Genomic DNA, 19724 nt, shown 5'->3' with positions numbered 1-19724 from the left:
GCCAGCACTACCTCCCTTTCCATGGGGGAAGCTGGCAAGGCCGATTTTAGGTAACGGTGAGGGGGCGTCACCTCGAACTCCAGCTTGTATCCCTGAGACACAATTTGTATAGCCCAAGGATCGACCTGTGAGCGAACCCACTGGTGGCTGAAATTTCGGAGACGCGCCCCCACCGCTCCTGGCTCCACATGTGGAGCCCCAGCGTCATGCGGTGGATTTAGTGGAAGCCGGGGAGGACTTTTGTTCCTGGGAACTAGCTGCATGGTGCAGCTTTTTTCCTCTACCCCTGCCTCTGGCAAGAAAAGATGCCCCTCTGACTTTCTTGCGCTTTTGCGAACGAAAGGACTGCATTTGGTAATACGGTGCTTTCTTCGGCTGTGAGGGAACATAAGGCAAGAAATTTGACTTCCCTGCCGTAGCAGTGGAAACTAGGTCCGAGAGACCGTCCCCAAATAATTCTTCACCCTTATAAGGCAAAACCTCCATGTGTTTTTTAGAGTCTGCATCCCCTGTCCATTGCCGAGTCCATAAGACCCTTCTGGCAGAAATGGACATTGCGTTTATTCTAGAGCCCAGCAGGCAAATGTCCCTCTGGGCATCGCGCATATATAGGACAGCGTCCTTGATATGTCCCAGGGTCAGTAGAACAGTGTCCCTGTCCAGGGTATCTATCTCCTCCGAGAGATTATCAGTCCAAGCTGCTACAGCACTACACATCCAGGCCGAAGCAATTGCTGGCCTCAGTAGAGTACCAGAATGTGTATAAACAGACTTCAGGATAGCTTCCTGCTTTCTATCCGCAGGATCCTTTAGGGCGGCCGTATCCTGAGACGGCAGGGCCACCCTCTTAGATAAGTGTGTCAACGCCTTGTCTACCCTCGGGGAGGATTCCCAGCGTAACCTGTCCGTTGGCGGGAAAGGATACGCCATCAGTAATCTTTTTCTCCCCATACATATAAACCCTCTTGTCAGGGATAGGGTTTTCCTCTGATATGTGCAATATATCCTTCATTGCTATAATCATGTAGCGGATGGTTTTAGTCATTTCTTTTTCATCCACTAGGGGTCACTGGAGTACTCTTGGGATATGGACGGCTTCCACCGGAAGAAGGCACTGAATAAATTAATTTTTGAGACTACTCCTCCCCTCCATATCCTCGAGCACTTCAGTGTTTTTTCTGTGCTCGACACAGTTAGAAGGCATAGTGGAGCTCGTCCACAAAGTATTGGAATTTTTTCTAAGTTTTTTCTTTTTTTCCTTTCAAGGATTTCCACGTCCTTTCCCCCCTTCTAACAGGCGTGGGTCAGGGACAGTGGAAGCGGCTGAGAACAGCCGTGAGTGTCGGACCTCTCTGTAAAGAGCTCCCTCACTCCACCTGCAGGCTGCCTGCAAAAAGCTGGACGGAGCTTGGATGAGAAGCCCCGTCATAGACTTTTGTTACGGTCCAGGTATGTTGGGTAGGGGCGGTCAGCTTATGCTGCCGCCCCACTATTGGGGATTGTATTGGGCATGTTTTACTCACTAACGACCGCTGCCCGGAGCGCGTGTGCATAGGCCGCTTCACGGCTCTATGCAGCGCGCTCTCACTCTTTGCCGCTCCCAGCATCTTAAGTTACCTAGCAGACCGCTGCTCCCTGCGCCGCAGCAGCCGATATGTTCCCCGCTGCCTGGCTACACAGGAGGCCACTCCACTCTATGCTGTGTGTGGCGGGCCGGGAGCGCGTGTGCATAGGCCGCTCCACGGCTCTATGCAGTACGCTCTCTGCTCCCGCTGACCGCCCGCATCAGCCGAGGAGTTCCCCGCTGCCTTGGCATACAGGTACAGGCCGCTCACACGGCCCTATGCAAAGTTCCACAGGCCCCGACCCGGTGCTGTACACGGAGGTCGCGGGGGTGGGGGGAGACATTAGCAGTATTGGCAGTGTTAAGCTTTGTAGAAAAACTTGGTACTTAACATGTTTAATGTTCTCCTGTCTGTTCCAGGATTCCTATATTACATCTCGGCTTAAGAGTGGTACTAGGGGAATTTGGGGGTCAGTTTTCTTATTGCTGGCAGGCACTGCACTTGCCTGATATATACAAGGAACTTTGGTGTTATTACTGAGTCGTGCAGACTGTCTGTGTGTAGTTTGTATTGTCTGTCTTTATAATGAGTAAGACACCAGCAAAATCTAAGAAACATTTTTCATGTCATGTCTGTAAGAGTGTGTTGCCTGATGGATCCACCACATGTACAGCATGTGTTGTTAATACAGCCACAAATACGATTTCCACAGAAGTAAAGCCAGCATCTCTGGACCCTCCATGGGCTTTACTTGCAGATGTATTAGTTGGTTTACAATCAGAGCTGGCCGCCTCTCGTGAAGAAAGAGAGGCGGCAAGATCTGAGTTTAAAATGAGACCATTTGAGTTACCAGGGGAGTCTCAATCTGGTCAGAGGTCCACCTTGAGTGGAAAAGATAAGTTTCCTTTTCCTAATAATTTTCCAGTCTCTGGGATACTAGACCTCACTGAACATGAGTATGAGGAGGGCGAAATAGACCAACAGTCAGATAGTGACGATTTTGACAGCCCAGGTATTGATAATCTCATCAGAGCAGTACGTCAGTCGCTGGAGTTTACGGAAACTGAGGAGCCCCTGACGAATGATGAGGTAGTCTTTACTAAACGACAGAGATCTCCGATGTGTTTCCCTATTTCGGAATCTCTTAATAAAATGTTACTGGAAACACGGAAGAATCCGGATAAACGGTTTTCTATACCTCGTAGATTTAAATCGAGTTACCCGTTTCCAGAGTCCATGACAGCTACATGGGAGAACCCACCATCGGTGGATTCATCCGTATCTAAACTTACAAGGAAGTTAACCATACCAGTACCAACTGCTACTACGCTTAAAGACCCTGCAGATCGTAAAATAGAGGCTATGCTAAGGTCCATGTATACAGCAGCTGGAGTGCTGCTGAGACCTGGGTTGGTTGGCATTTGGGTTACTAAAGCATTAATGGTATGGATAAAAGAGCTCAAGTCGGCTCTGCAAGATGACCATCTTATACTTCTCGCGGATCAAATCTGGGAAGCTGCTGAATATCTATGTACAGCTTCTACTGACGTCTGTCAGCTTACTTCTCGCCTGTCCTCATCGCTAGTCATAGTACGACGAGCACTTTGGCTGCGTTCTTGGCAGGCGGAGACGGAGGTTAAAAAAGGTATAGAGGCATTGCCTTATGATGGCGAGAAGCTTTTCGGTCCTGAATTGGACAAATGGATTTCTGAGGCTACTGGAGGAAAGTCTGTGTTTCTTCCATCGCCTACAACTATACCTAAACGGAAATATTCTGGTCCGGCGTTCAAATCCTTTAGAACTCAGCCCTTTCGTGGGCAGGGCACAGGAGCAGTCACGCCTGGTAGAAGAGGTCGGGGACGTAGTGCCCGACAATCCAATGCACGTCGTCAAGACACTAAGACCACTAACAAACCAGTGGCATGACGGGCTCCCAGCCCATCTCGGATCTCCAATTGTGGGAGCACGCCTTCAGAGCTTTCAGGGGGCGTGGCTGCAGACGTCCACAGATGGGTGGATCCGCAATTTAGTATTAGAGGGTTACAAAATAGAGTTCGATTATCTTCCGACAGGAAGATTTTTCACGACAGGACTGCCTGTGTCGGACGACAAGAAAGCAGTTCTGCAGGTTGCCATTCAGTCTCTGCTGAATGCTGCAGTTGTAATTCCGGTCCCCGTGCAGGAACAGGGGCAGGGTTATTATTCCAGTCTGTTTCTGGTACCAAAACCAGATGGCTCAGTCAGGCCAATATTGAACCTAAAAGGTCTCAATCATTACGTCACTTACCACAGATTCAAGATGGAATCTCTCAGGTCAGTAATTGCAGGGTTAGAGCCACAGGAATTCATGATTGCACTGGATCTCAAAGATGCGTACTTACACATTCCGATTTGGCCACCTCACCAGAGTTTCTTAAGGTTTGCAATAAGGCGAGACCATTACCAGTTTCAGGCTCTGCCGTTTGGCCTCTCATCAGCGCCTCGGGTATTCACCAAGGTAATGTCCGTGATGATAGCTCATCTCAGGTCCCTAGGAGTAATAATTGTTCCGTATTTGGACGATCTACTCATAAAGGCTCCGTCTCAACAATTGCTTCTCCAGCATGCTTTGCTAACGTACAATGTACTAGTTCAGCACGGTTGGATAGTCAGTTTAAAGAAATCACATCTAATTCCGTGTCAACGACTTCAATTCCTAGGGATGATTCTCGATACAGTAAATCAAAAGGTTTACCTGCCACAACAGAAAGTACAGGTCATTCGTCATCTGGTGCAATTAGTGCTCAAGCCACGCACAGTCTCAGTACATTTGTGCATTCGCCTTTTAGGCACAATGGTGGCGGCTTTCGAAGCACTTCAGTTCGGAAGATTTCACTCACGTCCGTTTCAACTGGAGGTGTTAGCGCAATGGTCGGGATCACATCTGCAGATGCACCACAGGGTGAGATTGTCGCCACAAGTCAGGGTGTCTCTTCTCTGGTGGTTAAAAATACACAATCTATCTGCAGGGAGACGATTCGGCGTCGTGAATTGGATAATTCTGTCAACAGACGCAAGTCTCAGAGGTTGGGGAGCTGTAGTTCAGAGTTATCGGCTCCAGGGCCTCTGGGCAGATCACGAAAGATCGCTATCCATAAATGTTCTGGAACTCAGGGCGATTTACAATGCTCTAAGACAAGCAGTGTACATGTTTCGTTTTCAGACTGTTCAGGTGCAGTCAGACAATGCGACGGCAGTCGCATACATAAACAAACAAGGAGGAACGAGAAGCCGCATGGCAATGCGGGAAGTAGCTCGGATCCTCAGATGGGCCGAATATCACCAGGTGATATTGTCCACTCCCGGAATGAACACTGCCGACAACTGGGAGGCAGATTTTCTCAGTCGTCGGGATTTTCATCCAGGAGAGTGGGCATTAAATCCAGAAGTGTTTCAGATGTTGATCCAGAGGTGGGGTTACCCTCAGGTGGATCTGATGGCATCCCGCCACAATCATCAGGTGTCACGATATGTGTCCAGAACAAGAGATCCAAGGGCAGTGGCGGTGGATGCTCTCACAGCCGCGTGGCCGTACAGCCTCGTGTATCTGTTTCCACCGTTTCCGCTGCTCCCGCTGTTGCTAAAACGGATCGAGAAGGTCCGTCAAAGTCATACTAATAGCGCCTCATTGGCCTCGGAGAACTTGGTTCTCGGATCTCCTCGGTTTACTCGCAGACGATCCGTGGCCACTCCCACTACGTCCGGACCTGTTACAACAGGGTCCGTTCCTTTACCCCGATTTAGCGCGGCTGCGTTTGACGGGGTGGCTGTTGAAAAGGCCATCTTGAGAAGAGAGGGCATTCCGGAGTCTGTTATACCAACCATGGTACGAGCTAGGAAGCCGGTTACGGCAGCTCATTATTACTGAATCTGGCGTACTTATATAGGTTGGTGTGAAGCTCGGAAGTTTCCGACATCATCTTTTAATTTATCCCGTCTTTTGTTATTTTTACAGATGGGGTTAGATGGAGGACTACGTCTTTCCACACTAAAGGGGCAGGTATCTGCGTTGTCAATTTACTTTCAAAGGAAATTGGCCTCGTTGCCGTCAATACATACGTTTCTACAGGGTGTAATGAGGATACAGCCTCCTTTCATTCCACCTACAGCACCATGGGACTTGAATCTGGTTTTAGATTTCTTACAGTCCGATTACTTTGAACCCTTACAACAAGTGGATATTAAATTTCTCACTTGGAAAACGATTTTTCTTTTAGCCTGAGCTTCGGCTAGGCGAGTTTCAGATCTGGGTGCCTTGTCGTGCAAGTCACCGTATTTAGTTTTTCATGATGACAGAGCGGAACTTCGGACGAATCCCGCTTTTCTACCAAAGGTAGTGTCGTCTTTTCACATCAATCAACCAATAGTAGTTCCGGTATTAACAGAGAATGCTGAAACGTTGGATGTGGTTCGCGCATTACGCGTCTATGTATCCCGAACGTCTACGGTTCGTAAGACGGATACGTTGTTTGTTCTCTATGATGCGGCTAAGAGGGGTTGGCCAGCCTCTAAGCAGACCTTATCCAGATGGATCAAACTGACCATACGTCAGGCTTACCTTCATGCTAGGTTACAGCCACCTACATCAGTAACAGCTCATTCCACACGTTCTGTGGGAACGTCATGGGCAGCGAGTCGTGGGGCTTCTACGACACAGCTTTGCCGTGCGGCTACTTGGTCTTCAGTGCACACGTTTGTGCGCTTTTACAAGTTTGATACGTTCGCGGCATCAGCATCTAGCTTTGGCCGTTTAGTGTTACAAGTGCCAAACAGCTCTCCCGCCACGGAGGAAACTTTGGTACATCCCAAGAGTACTCCAGTGACCCCTAGTGGATGAAAAAGAAAGTAGGATTTTGGTACTTACCAGGTAAATCCTTTTCTTTGAATCCATAGGGGGCACTGGACGCCCACCCAGAGCAGTTTATCTGTTTTAGGAAGTTCAGTGGTTCTTATGGTAACACACTTTCACGACTGGTTTAAATTTAACAAAGGTTAATCAGTTAGGGTGTCAACTGTTTAGTTGTCTGTTACGTTTTGTGTCAACTTTATTGTTGTCCGTGAGATTATAGGTAATTCTCCTTTTGTCAATCTCTCTATCGATCCTGTTCGGCTCAGTAAAAAACACTGAAGTGCTCGAGGATATGGAGGGGAGGAGTAGTCTCAAAAATTAATTTATTCAGTGCCTTCTTCCGGTGGAAGCCGTCCATATCCCAAGAGTACTCCAGTGCCCCCTATGGATTCAAAGAAAAGGATTTACCTGGTAAGTACCAAAATCCTACTTTTAGGCTGCAACTTTGCATCATCGTCATCGACACTGAAGTCAGACTCCGTGTCTGCATCTGTGTCAACCATCTGGGATAGTGGGCGCTTGTGAGACCCTGACGGCCTCTGCATTGTAGGATCAGGCATGGGTTGAGACCCTGACTGTCCCAAGGCTACAGCTTTATCCAACCTGTTATGTAAGGAGCTTACATTATCATTTAACACCTTCCACATATCCATCCAATCAGGTGTCGGCACCGTCGGCGGCGACACCTCATTCACCTTCACTTGTTCTGCCTCCACATATCCTTCCTCATCAAACATGTCGACACTGACGTACCGACACACCGCACACACACAGGGAATGCTCTGACTGAGGACAGGACCCCACAAAGGCTTTTGGGGAGACAGAGAGAGAGTATGCCAGGACACACCCCAGCGCTATATAACCCAGGGATTACACTGTACCTTAGTGATTACCCAGTAGCTGCTGTTTGTTATTGTTTTGCGCCTAAATTTATGTGCCCCCCCTCTCTTTTTATCCTTTTTGCACCTGGATACTGCAGGGGAGAGCCTGGGGAGCGTCTTTCCAGCGGAGCTGTGAAGAGAAAATGGTGCTGGTGTGCTGAGGAAGAAGGCACCGCCCCCTCAGCGGCGGGCTTCTGTCCCGCTTCTATGTGTAAAAAATGGCGGGGGCTCGAACATATATCCAGTGCCTGACTGGATATATGTTATTTTGCCAAAAGGTACCTTAATTGCTGCCCAGGGCGCCCCCCCCCCCCCTGCGCCCTGCACCCTACAGTGACCGGAGTGTGCGGGTGTGCTGCGGGAGCAATGGCGCACAGCTGCAGTGCTGTGCGCTACCTTAAGTGAAGACAGGAGTCTTCTGCCGCCGATTTCGATGTCTTCATGCTTCTGCTGCTTCTGTACTTCTGGCTCTGCGAGGGGGGCGGCGGCGCTGCTCCGGGAACGGACGATCAAGGTTAGGTACCTGTGTTCGATCCCTCTGGAGCTAATGGTGTCCAGTAGCCTAAGAAGCGCAACCTAGCCGCAGTTAGTAGGTTTGCTTCTCTCCCCTCAGTCCCACGTAGCAGAGAGTCTGTTGCCAGCAGAAGCTCTCTGAAAATAAAAAAACCTAAACTAAAATACTTTCTTCTTAGCAAGCTCAGGAGAGCCCAATAAAAGCACCCAGCTCTGGCCGGGCACAGATTCTAACTGAGGTCTGGAGGAGGGGCATAGAGGGAGGAGCCAGTGCACACCAGGTAGTACTAAATCTTTCTTTAGAGTGCCCAGTCTCCTGCGGAGCCCGTCTATTCCCCATGGTCCTTACGGAGTCCCCAGCATCCGCTAGGACGTTAGAGGGAAAAAAAAGCAGATTTAGGAAGTAGCCCTTGATCACCGCTTTTGCAATAGGCTACATATCAAATTACTATTTTAATTTTCTTCGAAGTATAAAATTACGCCGCCCTTCTCACCATACTATAAGTACTTTGAAATTAGAGATACTGCTTTAAAAATTATGGTATTTTGTGCACATTTGATGGCTCTTCATTGCAAGCCTTATTTTATTGTTATTTCTCTGTCCCTGGCTGTAAGGGTCTGTAGAGGTAGACCTTCACTATAAAATTTTGCTTACAGATGTGTCCACAATTCGTCATTGTGGCTAGCCATGGGAAAGGACAACAGCGGCTGGATTGCACTAGAAGTATCTCAATGGAAAGTGGGCACAAAGAAAAAGCATCCAATATACAGAGGCTTTCAGCCCTGTGCTTAAATTAGCTTGGACTCCTGGCTCACCTAAACTGTCTGCAATGGGTACTTAGAGCTCCAGTGGAATAGCAGTGAGTTTGAGTTACTAGCTATGATCTCCAATGTTGATCTGCAGAGAGATAGTCTCGCATTGGTTTCTATTCTGCAGTGATTTTGAAAGCTATACTGCTTTCTGTTCTGTAGGTAAGTCTGCTGCTGATATACCCCATTCCAAACAGTCAGAGAATACGCCTGCCTGCACTGTCATTTACTCCTAATTTGCACTGTTATTCAACTTAACCCTTTAGAATATATCGTTCATACGAAATGTACTTCTTTTCACGTGTCGGCCTTCATAAATGTATACCTTTTCAGGACCTTTCACTGTTAAAGCACTGTCAGACTAAGGTTGTTTTTTTGTTGTTGTTTTTTTACTAAGCCTTGTATGAAGATAAAGTTCCAGCCAACCAGCTAATAACTGTCATATTTCAAACCCAGCCTGTTACATGGCAGTTAGGTGTGGTACTTTATCTCCGTCCACTTTTTCTCCATCCAAGGCATAGTAAATAGACCCCTAAGTTTCTGAAAGCCATGCCACCCACCAAAAAAATAATCCAGTCTGGGTCACAGCTCATCAGTTGCTAGAAGTAAAACAGTGCAAGATGTGAGGAGACCTCAGAGTAGGCACAAGCACGCTTGGCACCTCAGCAAGAGAGACCACAGCTACTCTAGAGAGAATCGGCTTGCCAATCTGCTGATGCTGGTGGACATGCAGCCTCATGGGACATGGAGTTGGCAGCTGCAAGACAAACCTGCAAGTCCGCCAATGCTGTACAGCCTGCAGCCTCGAGAGCTGTGGAGTTTCCATTAGCAACGTAAATTCCACAATTTGCTAATGCTGCAGGAACTTATGTTCTCAGATTAAAACCATGGCAAGACTTTAAATGCGCTGCATTTCACTATGATGCTTATTTTCAATGAGATGCACCCTTAGTTAAATATTGGCAATGCATGCACTGCAGTGCTAAGACATGGGACAGAGAAGCACCTGGTATGTGTTGGTGTGGGGGCAAGGTGAAATTTCCTCCACTCTTGGACTAATTGCTGGAACACACAATAAAACAGGTGTACTGCTCAGGCATTCTAAATATAACTGTTCTACAAATGACATCCTTTGAATCAGCAGGTCCAGAGGATGACAGCATATATGTATGGGTAATTTTTAAGTTTAGGGTTAAGTGTACCATCGAGCATGATCACTGCTGCCACTTCCCAATAAGAATCATAAACTCCTTCAAATTTATTTCATTGGAGATTGGAATCATGAAGCAAAAAGGGGACGTGAAAATATTCCTGGCATTGATTTTCCACATAGTCTTTCAGTTGCAGGAAATGTTGCATACTACCGTTGACTACATCACAAGCTTTAAGAATGCCTTAGAAACATGCAATCAGATGATCATCCATGTTGACAGGACACCTGGGGGGGGTCGGGGGATTCAAATGTTTGAAAAGTCGGTTGGGTGTCTGTTTTTTTCCTGTCTATGAGATAGGAAAAACAGACACCCAACTGACTTTTCACACAATTGAATCTCCCCCCTGGTGATGAACATCAAGGTGATTCAATGCCCGAATGACGTAGCAATCATTATTTTTGGCCAAGAGTATCAAAGTAGTGACATCGTTCTCCAGAGATGTCAATCAATTGCAGAGACTAACAGAGCATATGATTCACTGCAAAATCCATTGCTTTTTTGGCAGGGAGATGGATACAATTTTCACTTCATTGAGGGTCACAAGGTTACATCAGTGCAATTAAATGCCTGCAGGTTAATGACAAGATCAACGAGTTTTAACCTTCTGCATCGATGAGGACCACTTTTCCATGACATTGTAGTTGATTATGTGGGTCAAGATTGAAAGTGAAAGACTTGGATACCTCAAGATAAACCAAAAGACACTTAGAGCAACTTATGTGATGCCATGGAGAAAGTGGCCATGCTGACAACATTGGTCAGCCATTTATTTTACCATCTTTATTCACTGGTAGCCAATAACTGAATTTCTGAACTGCTAGGAAAAGACCATTGATGCCTCTGCACAAATTATTTGTAACAGTCGATGCGCCATTCATGCTGCTTATAAATCTGGATGCTCCAAAGCTTTGCAATGGTACAAGATGTTGTTATTGAAGCTACTGTAATGGCAGTATGTGGTAAAGGAGTGAGTGTTCATTCCTAGCACCCCTTTCATGCCAAGAGATGGCAATTTCCAATATGTCTTTCTTTTGCAATGACCATCAATAAGGCCCAAGGTCAATTTTTGAAGGTAGCACACATTGACCTAAAGTGTGTGCTTTTCTCATAGGCAGTTGTATGTGGCATGTTCAAGAGTGGGAGCTTCCAACAGCATTTTCATTGTGGCTCCTAATAGAAAAAACAAACATCATTTATACCTCAGTGTTGCGGTAACAGTGTCTAAGTACTCCGGATAAATGGCTAGATAGGTCTTTTTTCACTGCTAACACAATGTTGACAAACAATGGGGTCCTTTTCAGGATTAATAGAATGGGGTCATAGGCAAGGACAATTTAAAAGGCTGAAGGCTGTATATGTACTTCAATGTCCAATCTTCAACGTCCAGTCTTCAACTTGGGAAACGTCGGGTATTTCAGCTAGCTGTCTTTAAGATCTTCTCTTTTTCATTTTTGCTTTTTATTAGATTTAATGCGCTATTAAATATAACTGCACCAATCTGGTATCTCCTAATTTATGTAAACTTTCTTATTTTATCCATTTTCTATTTTTTGTTAAAAGAAAAAAGTACATAAAGATATTTTACACAGGCAAGGAGTGGCTTGAGCCTTGTTTCTGTATTTCTTTAGCTTTGTCAAGTCAGTTCTATGTTTATAAGAGGGAGCATTTTACTCTATGCATTGTGTTGTGACCTTGTTTTGGCAGTTACATAAAGTGCTCCCATGTCGTCCTTCTCTCCTATAGGTGTGTGATGATGTGAAGGCCTACCTCCTGGCAGATATGGCTCATATCAGTGGTCTAGTAGCAGCGGGTGTCATCCCATCTCCCTTTGATCATGCTGATGTAGTCACCACCACAACTCACAAGACCCTACGGGGAGCCAGGTAAATGTGTTGTGGTTTCCAGATTCTAATTTATTTATTTTTTTAAATGTGTATGATCCCATTTTAAATAGTGTTACTTTTTTTTTTTTTTTTATTCCATTGAGTGTTCGTAGGCATTTTTCCACTTCGTACAAGCTGAACATTGTATACAGCTTGCATTCAATAGTGCAACGAGAATTATATACATTATACTTGTGCACGTTTTAACATTTAGGCTAAGTTTGGTTTTCACTGTTAGCATTGTTTGGGAAACCCGGAAAGTATTAGTCGATGGTTGGTCATTCTTTTGGTTCTTAATCATAAATTTAAATATACATACTTTGTATCCTTTTGTACAGAGAGCTATTTTTTTTTTTTTTTTTTTAATGTTCTGGTTATTCTATTACTGATGAGATGAACTAAGCTTGTTATGCCTTCTGAGGATTTAAGAATTACCTGAAATTATTTCTTGTTTTTGGTGTACCTTCTTAAAAGAAAAATAATAGTTTCAAACAACACCAATATGTGTTTGACTGCAAGGAAATTGACTTTGTAGTAACTGCTAATGAGGGAGTGATCATCTCTCTGTTACAGATTTGTTTTGCTCTTTAAATGACAATTTCACCCAAGCTTGAATACTCATAAAATTTTTTTTTTTTTTTTTGGCGTGTAGTAAGAACTAATGTCTCCTAAAAGTTTGTTTGCTGGTTATCTAAAATTCACAAGGGGGGTAATTCAGACCTGATCGTAGCAGCAAATTTATTAGCAGTTGGGCAAAACCATGTGCAGTGCGGGGGGGGGGGGGGGGGGGCTCAGATGTAACATGTGCAGAGAGAGTTAGATTTGGGTTGGGTGTGTTCAAACTGAAATCTAAATTGCAGTGTAGAAATAAAGCAGCCAGTATTTACTCTGCACAGAAACAAAATAACCCACCCAAATCTAACTCTCTGCAAATGTTATATCTGCCACACCTGCAGTGCACATGGTTTTGCCCAACTGCTAATAAATTTTCTGCTACGATCAGGTCTGAATTACCCCCAAGGTCTGTAAGGTCCACCAACCTCTTGTGTCTGCCTGGGGCAGTTCTGCGGACTCTTGCTTACCATCACTATCAGCTTGCCTGTGGACAACACACTAGCTGTCTGAAAAACCATGGGTCAAATGTAATGACGTGAGAGTTGTAGCAAGATTTTGGCAGTGCAGCTGCGATTTGTAAAGCCCAACGTTTTTTAGAGCCCCACCAACCTGGTTTTGCCTTTGAAAAATAAATGAATACAGTAAATGCCACTTTAAACCTTATGGCTAAAGTTCTGAAATCTTGGCACTCATCACATATTGCAGGCTAATAGCTTTGGCCTTGTCTGCTCTTACACCTACTGTAGCCTCAATATGCTTACAGAATGAGATGCGTGGTGTGAGTGAGCTGGGGTCGAGCAGAGTAGCTTCTTTTCACTGAATTGTGCATCTTCATTGCAGTGCGATGTAACAAAACTGCTTCATCGCACTGATTAGTTTGATAACGTGAAACTTATATCTGTATACAAAGCTCAAGAGAACTTAGGGAACTTGAGGTGAAAAAAAAGCTGGGGCTAATGCATCAGAGTACGCACTTATGCAGACTCTCACACAAATATACAAGTGTCGCATAGCAAATGAGTCAGTGCAGTCTTGTGTAGTGGTTTTGTCACATTGCGATTAAGACGCACATTCAGAGCTGAGCCTCATTGAACCTGGGGCACTGAGAAGGGATATTTTGAGTCACTGTAGGAGCAAGGCATGAGGAACACCTGTACTTCCATTTTGGATGCAATTATCCTTTTGCTTATAATTTTTTTATTTTTTTAATTGAAGCATCAAGTGTTACATACATCGTGCAATTATTAAAGATGACAAAGATTATTGACAATGGTGTACTACATGGGATACATAAGTCATCAAGACAAAGTAAGGAACCAATAGGCTTCAACATATAGAGGTCTGTTACAATAAAGAATAAAATTACAGATCAAAATTGTAACAACTGCAGAGAAAAGGGGCCTCGCCGTCTCCCCCTCCCCCTGCCCAAAGTAATTAAGTATTTTAAAAATGAACTAGTGGTGTGCAGTAATCAAGACTACGTTGTGAAAAGTGTCAGGATGAATTCTTTAAAGTGTGATGGATTTGGGTCTTCATTGGGGTTGAAAGTGTAGATACTGTATGTAGCTTTCCTACATAAGAGAATTATTCCGTTTTAAGTTCTTTGTTGCAATTATCTTTTTAATGATTTGTTTTACAATTCACTATTGACTAGCGGAGCACAAGAACTAGTCTGTCATTATTATGGATTTTTGCTAATTTGTGTGGGTTCTATTTCAAGCAAAAATAACAGCAGACTTTAGCCAAAAACGGTACATAAATAGAAGAATTAGGAGCATTAGGGCATTTACATTTAGCTCAACACCAAATGCTCCCAAAATCTTTACAGCCAAATACTGTATCAAAATGACTACTTAAGCTGATGCCTAATTTCTGATGAGATTGAATGAGTGAAATCTGTATTGTGCTGTGTTTGAACAAGAATTGTTGCATATGTCATTTTGTTTTGTTTGAAATGGAATGTTTGGAGGCTTAAACAGAGTTCATTACCAAATTACAGCAATGGTGTGACGGGATGCAGGTAATATACCGGCTGTCAGGATCCCGGCGTTCAGAATACAGTCTGAAATGCTGGCAGTCGCAATCCCAAACCCAGCCCCGTATTCCCACTTGGGTGGTGGGTCCACGCCACCACCCGAGTGGGAATATAAACTGTGGCAAGCGAAGCTCTCCTCCGGGCCTGAAACATGGCGAGCGGACTCTCAGCCGGGGATTCTGGATGATGGGATGCCGCTGTCTGTATACTGACAGCCTGCATCCTACTGCCGGTCTCCCGTATGTATTCCAGTGTGACAAGTGTAGAGTAGGGAAAAACTTCTACACTTAGAATATTTAAGGCATGGTGTTTCTGATTATAGGGAAAGCACTTCAGAAAACTCCTTAACGTATCAAGCATTCCTGAGAGCAAATACAATACCTGGTTAGCGATAGATCAAGTTTAACATCTTGAAATAACTATAGCCTGGGTTCATTTGTACTGATTAAATGAGACTGAGGACAACGAGCGAATGTTCAGTTATGCTGCTGGAGGTGTTACATTTTTAAAACCTTATATAGTCAATAGTAACGTAAAAGCTTTACTAATATCTACACATAGGGCCTAATTCAAGGTTAATTGCAAAACATTTCTCTTACGTCCTAGTGGATACTGGGGATCTGTACTTTAGTACCATGGGGTATAGATCGGGTCCACTGGAGCCTGGCACTTTAAAACCTTTAGTTTCTGCAGTGGGGTACACTGTGTTCCACATGGAATACATTGGGGTGTAGAGATGGATCTTGATCCAGAGGCACCAACAGGCTAAAGCTTTAGACTGTCCCAGGATGCTTTGTGGGGTCTCCTCTATATAACTCCGCCTCCAGGCACCGTGAGCTCAGTTTTAGAGTTGGTGCCTGCATAAGCAGGTCACTTAACAGAGGGGCTGCGCAGGCAGTCCTGAAAAAGCTATTTACAAGACTTCAAGGGCTGCAGCACTTCATATGTCAGTGTGACATACTGTGCTGCGGCTCCATCACCTGCTCAGCGGCGTTGCATACTCCCGCTGGCTCTGTTGCCGGGTACTTGCGGCGGAGACACTCCGGTTCCTAGGCACACCACCGCAGACGCTCTCCTGGATCGCTTGGCTGCTTCTCAGGGAGGAGGTAAGAGGGTGCCCCTGGTGGGACCTGCCATTAAATCGCGTTCCGGTCGCGGTCTTAGGAGACGGACCGCGACGCTGGTGTGGACACTGTCGCCATACAGGGACTGTATTCACCAGGGCAGGGGAGCACAGGTCGCATAATACACTATCCATTTATAATAAGGCTCCATAGTACCAGGTGGGGAGGACCAGCATAGGGGATAAGTTGCTTGACCTGTAGCCCCTCCACTAGTTCCGGGCGCCATCTACTGCTGGTTAATCCTTTCCAAGTGGGATGGCCTGCCTCATCAGATCAGGTCTAAAATGATCTCCTTGACTCCGGGGGTTCGTTTGTCGCTGAGCTAGTTGCTACAGAACCAACAGTTGAGCAGGGGCTGTCCCTTCTGGATTCCCTCCTGACTACGGACGCCAGTCTGAGGAGTTGGGGCACGGTGCTGGAGCAACACTCTCTCTCCAGGGTCAGTGAACCGGGGAGGAATCTCTCCTCCCGATAAACATTCTGGAATTGCGGGCAGTGTTCAATGCTTTGACTCTTGCCCTGCCTCTGATACAGAACAGGCCTGTTGGCGTACATTAATCATCAAGGTAGCACTCGAAGCTGCATGGTAATAATGGAAGTATCAAAAAACTTTTATTGGGGGCGGAATGCCATCTGCCAGCAGTATAGACAGTGTTCATTCCGGGGGTCCTCAACTGGGAAGTGGACTTCTTCAGTCATCAGGGCGTACACGCCGGAGAGTGGAGTCTTCATCCGGAAGTCTTTCAACTCCTAGTGGACAAGTGGGGCCTACCAGATGTAGACCTGATGGCGTCTCGACACAATCACAAAGTTCCGATCTTCGAATCAAGGACAAGGGATCCTCAAGCAGCGTTCTTGGACGCACTGACAATTCCATGGAACTTTTGGCTGCCCTACTTGTTCCCTCCAGTGGCACTCCTACCCAGTGTACTACGGAAGTTCAATCAAGAAGGAGGAATACTATGTCTAGTCGCTCCAGTGTGGCCCCGACGGCATGGGTTCTCAGACCTGCAGGGTCTATCGATAGAGCGTCCTCTTCTACTTCCTCAACGCCCAGACTTATTCGTTCAGGGCCCTGGATCTGGCCATGCTGGCTTTGACTGCGTGGCTCTTGAAGCTTCACTCCTGAGGGACAAAGGATTCTCTGAGGTGGTTATCCAAACTATGCTAAAGGCCCGCAAACCGGCTTCTGCACGGATTTATTATAGGGTCTGGAATTCTTACTTCACCTGGTGTGCTGCTAAGAATTACGATGCTTACAAGTTTAGTACTTCCAGACTTCTGGCTTTTTTGCAACAAGACCTGGATTTAGGACTTCGTCTGGCCTCCCTCAAGGTTAACATTTCTGCCTTGACGGTGTGGTTTCAGAGGAAAATTGCGTCTATTCCTGATCACACATTCACTCAGGGCGTACTGCGGATTCAGCCTTCCTATGTTCCTCCTGTGGTTTCATGGGATCTGTCTGTTGTCCTGAATGCCCTGCAAGAGTCTCCATTTTAGCCAATGTCTTTTTTCTGCCGGCTATTGCCTCAGCTAGGAGGGTGTCGGACTTAGGCGCTTTGTCCTGTCGTCCACCCTTTCTGATATTCCATTGTGACCAGGTAGTTCTGAGAACTTGCCCAGGTTACTTACCTAAAGTGGTGTCCTCTTTCACCTTAACCAAGAGATTGTGGTTCCGGCCTTCATCTCTTCTGACTTGTCCTACAAAGAGCGGTCCTTAGATGTGGTAAGGGCTCTCCGTGTTTTATGTGGAGAGGACTGCCTCTATCAGGAGGTCAGATACCCTTTTTGTACTTTTTGGTTTCCACAAATGTGGCTGGCCTGCGAATAAGCAAACCTTGGCCAGATGGCTTAGAATGGTGATTGCACAAGCTTATGCGCAGGCTGTGCTCCTGCTGCTATTAAGGCCCATTCTACTCGGTCTTTGGGCGGCCCGCCTTGGCGAGTCAGCAGAACAATTGTGTAAGGCGGCTACGTGGTCCTCTGTGAACACGTTCATTAGGTTCTATGCCTTTGATATTTCTGCTCCCCAGGATGCTTCCTTTGGACGCCGGGTTCTCATACACTCTAAGGTGCAACCCCTCCCTTGAGGAACTGCTTTAGGACATCCCCGATGATTTCCCTGTGGAACACAGTGTACCCCGCTGCAGAAAAGGAGATTTATGGTAGACTTACCATGGTTAAATCTCTTACTGGAAGGTACACTGGATTCCACAGAGTGCCCACCCTGACGCACTTGGCTTCTTTGGGTTTGTATGGCATTAGCCGCTTGTCCCTTCTTCTGTCGTGAGAATGTGTTTCTATGCGACTAACATCTGCCGTCTCTTTTCCTGCTTCTGCATTGGACTGGTTAACTAAAACTGAGCTCCTAGTGCCTGGAGGCAGAGTTTTATATAGAGGAGGCCCCGCAAAGTATCCTGGGACAGTCTAAAGCTTTAGCCTATTGGTGCCTCTGGATCAAAAGCCATCTCTACACCCTGATGTATTCCCTGTGGAACCCAGTGTATATCGCAGAAAGAGATTTAACTATGGTAAGTCTACTATAAATCTCCTCCTTTTTCTGTATTTGTGTGCTGGCTCCTCCCCTCTGTGCCCCTCCTATGTCTAACCTCCGTTTAGAAAAATGTGCCCAAGGAGCCAGGTGCATTTCTCTGGAGCTCCAGAGAGTTTCCTTTATTTCTCTGACGTCCTAGTGGATGCTGGTGACTCCGTAAGGACCATGGGGAATAGACGGGCTCCGCAGGAGACTGGGCACTCTATAAGAAAGATTTGGTACTATCTGGTGTGCACTGGCTCCTCCCTCTATGCCCCTCCTCCAGACCTCAGTTAGATTTCTGTGCCCGGCCCGAGCTGGTTGCACACTAGGAGCTCTCCTGAGCTTCTAGAAAGAAAGTTTAAATTAGGTTTTTTATTTTACAGTGAGACCTGCTGGCAACAGGCTCACTGCATCGAGGGACTAAGGGGAGAAGAAGCGAACCTACCTGCTTGCAGCTAGCTTGGGCTTCTTAGGCTACTGGACACCATTAGCTCCAGAGGGATCGACCGCAGGACCCGTCCTTGGTGTTCGTTCCCGGAGCCGCGCCGCCGTCCCCCTTACAGAGCCAGAAGCATGAAGATGGTCCGGAAAATCGGCGTCAGAAGACTTCAGTCTTCACCAAGGTAGCGCACAGCACTGCAGCTGTGCGCCATTGCTCCTCATACACACTTCACACTCCGGTCACTGAGGGTGCAGGGCGCTGGGGGGGGGGGCGCCCTGAGCAGCAATAATATCACCTTGGCTGGCAAAATAACCACAATATATAGCCCCAGAGGCTATATATGTGGTAATTACCCCTGCCAGAATACAGAAAAAAGCGGGAGAAAAGTCCGCCGAAAAAGGGGCGGAGCCATCTCCCTCAGCACACTGGCGCCATTATTCCCTCACAGTTCCGCTGGAAGGAAGGCTCCCTGACTCTCCCCTGCAGTCTGCACTACAGAAAGGGTAAAAAAGAGAGGGGGGCACTAAATTTGGGCGCAGTTTAATACAATAAGCAGCTATAAAGGGTCATAATTCAGTTAGTCCCTGTATTATTATAGCGCTCTGGTGTGTGCTGGCATACTGTCTCTCTGTCTCCCCAAAGGGCTTTTGTGGGGTCCTGTCTCCTTTAAGAGCATTCCCTGTGTGTGTGCGGTGTGTCGGTACGGCTGTGTCGACATGTTTGATGAGGAGACTTATGTGGAGGCGGAGCAGATGCCTATAAATGTGTTGTCACCCCCTGCGGGGCAGACACCTGAGTGGATGGACTTATGGAAGGAATTACGTGCAAGTGTCGACTCCTTACATAAAAAATTTGACGACATGCCAAATGCGGGACAGCCGGCTTCTCAGCTCGTGCCTGCCCAGACGATTCAAAGGCCGTCAGGGGCCCTGAAACGACCACTACCTCAGATGGCAGACACAGATGTCGACACGGATACTGATGCAAGTGTCGACGACGATGAGTCAAATTTAATGTCCACTAGGGCCATTTGTGGCATGCTTGAGGCAATGAAAGAGGTATTACACCTTTCTGATATAAACCCATGTACCTCTAAAAAGGGTATTATGTTTGGGGAGAAAAAACTACCAATAGTTTTTCCCCCATCTGAGGAATTGAATGATGTGTGTGAAGAAGCGTGGGCTTTCCCCGATAAAAAAATTGGTGATTTCAAAAAAA

General features: G+C 46.3%; 1 protein-coding gene across 1 annotated transcript in view; it reads left to right on the top strand.

The window, feature by feature from the left end:
* SHMT2 (serine hydroxymethyltransferase 2) overlaps positions 1-19724 on the top strand; it is a 157039-nt gene that overhangs the window by 77486 nt on the left and 59829 nt on the right. The window contains exon 7 of the mRNA XM_063952424.1: positions 11615-11754. Coding sequence (XP_063808494.1) covers positions 11615-11754 — 140 coding nt within the window. The remainder of the gene's footprint in view (positions 1-11614; positions 11755-19724) is intronic.

This window comes from Pseudophryne corroboree, chromosome 2 (assembly GCF_028390025.1).
Source record: "Pseudophryne corroboree isolate aPseCor3 chromosome 2, aPseCor3.hap2, whole genome shotgun sequence".
Taxonomy (NCBI): Eukaryota; Metazoa; Chordata; class Amphibia; order Anura; family Myobatrachidae; genus Pseudophryne; species Pseudophryne corroboree.
Note: the sequence above shows the minus strand (reverse complement) of the source record. Positions and strands in the feature narration are given on the sequence as shown.